This window comes from Physella acuta, unplaced genomic scaffold (assembly GCF_028476545.2).
Source record: "Physella acuta isolate Inbredline_101_S28 unplaced genomic scaffold, ASM2847654v3 ptg000093l, whole genome shotgun sequence".
Taxonomy (NCBI): domain Eukaryota; kingdom Metazoa; phylum Mollusca; class Gastropoda; family Physidae; genus Physella; species Physella acuta.
In genome coordinates this window covers 16,214-21,731 of record NW_026731613.1, presented here as the reverse complement: position 1 = coordinate 21,731, position 5,518 = coordinate 16,214, and the positions used below count along the sequence as shown (strand labels likewise).

The 5,518-nt window shown below is 30.1% G+C and overlaps 1 protein-coding gene across 1 annotated transcript; it reads left to right on the top strand.

Annotated features, from left to right (window-relative positions):
- The first annotated feature begins 15 nt into the window (after window positions 1-15).
- LOC131929005 (uncharacterized) lies at window positions 16-5,087 on the top strand. Its single transcript, XM_059285198.1, has 6 exons — window positions 16-249; window positions 512-561; window positions 1,125-1,213; window positions 1,547-1,597; window positions 1,740-1,829; window positions 2,289-5,087. The coding sequence occupies exons 1-6, from the start codon at window positions 16-18 to the stop codon at window positions 2,321-2,323; spliced, it is 549 nt and encodes a 182-aa protein (XP_059141181.1). The 3' UTR covers window positions 2,324-5,087.
- Window positions 5,088-5,518: the final 431 nt, after the last annotated feature.

Below are 5,518 nucleotides of genomic sequence, written 5' to 3'. Positions count from 1 at the left end.
ACCAAGAAATCAAAAATGAGGTTAAAGGTGAAAGGTAATGTATCTAACAACTTTAACAAAAGCGTGGAAACCAATGATCCTCAACACCTAATTGAAGAACCAGGGGATCTTAACAACAGCGTGGAAATCAGTGATCCCCAACACACAATGGAAGAACCAGGTGATGTATCAAACAACTTTAACAACAGTCAGGAAACCAGCAACCCGCAACTATTATGCAGTGAACCCCAACACCTTATGAAAGAACCAGTAAGTCCAGTGATTTGTTTTATCAATAATATCATAAATATATTTTCTGATTGCCATGATTTAATTTGAATTAAATTAAAGCAAACAAATTCTCCTTTCTAAAAATGACAAAGTGTTTTGAAAATTTAAAAAAAAATATTTTTTGTCTTTAAAATTTTCTTATGTGAAAACTTGTAATTGTTTGTATTTATTGAGCTTAGATCAAATTGATTCTCTGAACATTCATTGCATGGTGAAATAAAAATACCTCTATCACTTCCAGGTGAAACAGGAAACTGGTGATGAAACAGCTACTGACGTTCACTCATCAGGTAGAATTTTCTCTTAATTTCTTATGCTTACCGTATTTTGATTTATTTCTTATAAGACTTAGTATAATGATTATTCCAAAATAAATCAAACAGAGATTTTGTTTAGATGAAACAAGCACTCCCAATGGAGAACAATAGCAAGTCAGACAGCTAATCACTGCAAACATTGTTTTTAACAACACTTCTTGTGTCTGTATAATGTTGGCATTAAATGCCTACTCTCAAAAACTAAATAATTTACCCACATTTAATGCAACAGTTGTGTGGATAGGAATGAGAAAGGGTAAAGAGCAAATAGAATACTTTTATATAGTTTAATAGCAACAGTTAACCTAAAATCAAACTATGGGTAAGGCTATCAAGTTAGTGCTGGATTTTGCTCCTATTTGGATTCATACAGATTTTATCTTTTACAAATTTTTATTTAAAATAAGTGAAGTTATTTTAAAATTTAAACATATTCCTTTTTTTTTCTTCATTCAACCTGTACCATTTGTACAGTATAATTATATACACATCAACATATACACATCACTAATTCTTGATTCTCAAATTTTCACAATGCCCAGAAATGCCAACCCCACCAAATATTCCTGTGGCACAAGCGGCTGAGAAAAAAGAGGAGCAAGAACCTGTAGATCGGAAAGAAAAAAGTGGGTTTCATTATTGTGTGATGTTAAATTAATATATGAAATTCACATGGACCTTTCCCTTTCTATGGGGTTAACTGAGCTGGTTCTGGATAAAGTATTTTGATCAACTATTCTTTATATTTTATTTTTTAATATCAACACATTTTTCATTAAAGCATGTGAAATAACTATTTAAATTAAGTTTTAAAAGTAATAATATAACAATTTATGTTAACAGACCTACCCTATCCCCCCCAACAAACACTCATGTAATTCTCAATCACCCCTCCCCCACATCAATTATAGTTTATTGGACAAACATAATAATTAACATACATTTTTTAATCTTTTAAGGTAGAACAAGTACTTCCAGTGGAGAGCCTCAGCAAGACTCTGTCACAACTAGTGAGACATTGTTTTGTTCTTCAAACCTGAACTTTAAATTTTATTCAGCTTGTTAATCTTTGTATACAGTACACTTATATATTCATACATCGATTCATGCATGTAACTGATTATTTATGCTCGAATATGTTTTAAATCATAGGCCAAGAAATGCCACCCCCAACAAATGTGCCAATGTTACCAGAAGCAGAGAAAAGAGAAGAGCTAGAGACTGTAAATCGGAAAGAAAACAGTAGGTTTTTTTGTTTTGGTGTTTAGTTAATATATCAGGTGTACAAGGTGGTAAAGTCATGGGATTAAAAAATAAACTACAACGTTGACATGATGAGAGACTGGAGTCCATCATTTAAATAAGTCACCCCGGGGCAAGTAAAACTGATATGGTAACAGAAGGAGAGACTTAGGTTAGAGCAAATGGTTGGCTATGAAATCAGCTATGTAGTAAATGGTTAGGTAGCCAACCTGACAAAAACCCAACTTAAGATGAATAAATAATTCCTTGGAATTAAAAACAAGGCCATCTTAGATCGCATCAATAATTATAAAAAGATAAGTCAATGTAAGTGTTAATCAAGATAATGTAAAATTTGATTTTAATGTGTTAGTGGTCATTGGTAGGTCTAGCATAAAAACTGGCTGAGTTTTGTACATATTCAACTAACCATTAAATAACATTTTCAAAAAAATCTAGATCCCTCCAGAGAACAAGCTCATCCTCCTGGTTAGATGGAAAATATTGGAAAAAAGTTACTTCAACAGAAAGATTTCGATTTTGTTTAACTTTATACTAAAACAAGCTATCAAAAATATGAGTATGGTATCTAGGGCAGGGGTCTGCAACCTTTTGAGACGAAAGAGCCAAAAGTTACAATTTACAACATTACCCGGTTTTTAAAGAGCCACTAACATGTTTATGTCTATAGCATATTTGTTTAGGATTATATATATATATATATATATATATATATATATATATATATATATATAATCATAAACAAATATCATACTATATATATAATATAAAATAAATAGCTTTGAATATAATATGAGATAATCACATTTGAATTTGTGTTGAGAGCGGGGCTTTAACCACAACGGGATTTTCAACTACAGATGGGGGCCATAATATATATATTTTAAAGCATAATTATAAACTGTTATTTGATTTAAATTTATGATACAATTAAATAGAATTTATAAATGTTTCACGAGAGTACATTAATTGAAATTAACAAATACTAAAAAAGTCAATAAGGATATTTTAGTCTCCACATATACCAAGTTTCACAAATAAATAGTGTACAATGTACTTGAAAATACATAGCATAAAAAAGGGTTAAAAAAACATGCCAACAATATAGTCAAAGAAGTAATACTTGTTATTGTTAACTAAATAACAGACGAATTAACTTATTATTAAACCCTGCCGCAATTTAAAATGTATTACACAACTTTTAGAATTAATCCTTAACACCTGTGATCAAAGACCCTATATGGACAAAACACCTATAGTCAAAGCTGGACACAGCGCTTGTGATCAAACACCCGTTGACAAACCATCTGTGATCAAAGACCCTCTGCTGAGAAAACACCTGTGGTCAAACCACCTATGGCCAAAACCCCGTTATGGTCAAAGCCTGGCTGTGGTAAAAGCCCCTCTGTGGTCAAACCACCTATGGTCAAAGGTCCGCGCACCGCTTTTCTAATTCTATTGGGGTCGCGGGTCACTTACTTTTTATAAAAGGGGGTCGCCACTCGAAAAAGTTTGAGAACCACTGTTCTAATAGAATAGTGAATGTTTTTTGTTTATATCTATTGTTATATCGTGCCGAGTGTTGCAGACTACTATTTTTATGAGTTTTGAAAATAAAATAATTATTAATATTTGTGCATGGAGCGGAAGAGCCGCAACTGGACACCAAAAGAGCCGCAAGCGGCACGCAAGCCACAGGTTGCCGACCCCTGATCTAGGGTATTGTATTTGCTGTTTTAATAACTTTTTATTGTTCAATTTTTTTTTACACTTGTGTGTCCCAGTTTTTAACACATAAAAATTTAATTTATTTTTTAAGATAGTAAATTTCCATAATTTTTTTAGTTTCCAAAATTATTTAAACTAATACTATTGGTACTAAGCTTAATTGATTTTCTTCATTCTGATCAAACTTTTGCATCCTTAAGACTGATTGAAAAAAAACTACTTTAAATGAACAATAGATGTATGACTTAATATTTAAAAAAAAAAATTGTAATGAACAAATTTGTAATGCTATTAGCATTAAGATTAATTACAATGCATGGCTCAAAAAAAAAAATAAAAGTAGTATTTTTGGTATAAAAAAACGCTGTTGCACAAACAATATAACACCTGGATCATTAAAAATTGATCATACTGTTGGTAACCAAAATTTGAAAAAATTAGTTTCTGTTGGTTCCCATTGTTTTTTTAAAAATTCTAACAAGACCAAAATCAGAATATTATTGGATGTTAAATATAATGCCCACACTTTTTGTATTTTCTTAGTGTGAAACTGAAATTCTTTTATTCTAATTCTTGTATTTTAAAAATAAAACTAGAATGCATTTGTTACTTTTTTTATTTTCTTTTGATTGTAGAAATTCTTTAGCTACTTTTTGTACTTTCTTATAAAAACTAGAAATGTATTTGTTACTTTTGTATTTTCATATAGTTACATTTTTTTTAGCTGTTCTTGTATTTTCTTACAATTCCCACAACTGATTTTATCAAGTTATGTGTTGTAATAAAGCTCAAACTGATTAGCAGTCCATCACCCTTACTTTAATAATTCTCTCTGACAATTGCAATTGTTACTACTTACAATCAACTTTCATAAACTAGCAAAGATTCAATGGCAATAGTTGCAGCCAGTCAGTATATATACATCTTTACTTTTCAAATTAAAATATAAACAAAATTTTCTTAAAGAAAAAGATTTTTTTCATTTCTATTGATGTAAAAGCAACACATTAAAACACTGACAGAACAATGCATCATCTGTAAAATTTCAATTAAGAAGTAATAAACTGCTGATTCTAGGCTGAAATTAGAGTAATTAATTAAAAAAAATAAGATAAATTTATTTTCCAGGTATCTAAATGTGATCATAAAAATCTTGTAACAGAAGCTTTTGTGATAAGAGACAAAAGGGATTTCTTTTATTTTTAAATTATGGGCTTATCTAGTAAATGTACCTTAGATTGGTGTATTTGTCAAATTATTATTTTTTTTTTAAAGTTTTTAATTTTAAAAATCTATCTATTTTGATATGCATAAAATTGTGAAAAAAATTGTTATTTCTCTTTCAATTTTACTGTTATAAGTTTGAAATTGAAATGTGCATAATCAAATTGAGTTGTTTAAATATTTTTTAGAATACTTTATTTAATCCATCAACTTGCAAGAACCACAAAATTTAGGTAGATATTTTAGTTTTTGTACAAAAAAAATTGCTTTAATAAATTAGATGTGAAAAAATGTGTTGGCATTTTATTTTATCTTAAAGTAGGGATCTCCCCATCCATTATACTTACACTTCACTAAATAAGATTAAATGTGAGACCTTTGTCAGGATATAAAGACACTATCACCTAGGCCTACATCAGTTTACTAGTGAGTTGGCTATAGCATGTGATACATTGAATTAAAATGTTAACTATTGACTGATGATTGACAGGTGTAAACATTTCTAATTTTAGAAAATTCAAGTTGAAGTCTTTAAAAATGTTATTGGGAATCTGCAGACTTCTATGAAGATAAAATGTGTATGCCTCGATATAATATAATATGTCCATTTGACCAGCTTATGGGACAGAGTGGTTTAGCGGTAGAGAGCTGGACTACTAACCGGTAAGTCTCGATTTCGAATCCGGGTTCAAGTCAGTAGATCGTCCCTGAGTCCA

What these genes read in the sequence shown, in the direction of transcription:
- LOC131929005 (XM_059285198.1), top strand. Translation starts at nt 16, where the DNA reads ATGAGGTTAAAGGTGAAAGGTAATGTATCTAACAACTTTAACAAAAGC. An exon ending in TGTAGATCGGAAAGAAAAAA is followed by an intron (nt 1,214 to 1,546) that starts GTGGGTTTCATT and finishes TAATCTTTTAAG; the next exon opens with GTAGAACAAGTACTTCCAGT. An exon ending in TGTAAATCGGAAAGAAAACA is followed by an intron (nt 1,830 to 2,288) that starts GTAGGTTTTTTT and finishes AAAAAAATCTAG; the next exon opens with ATCCCTCCAGAGAACAAGCT.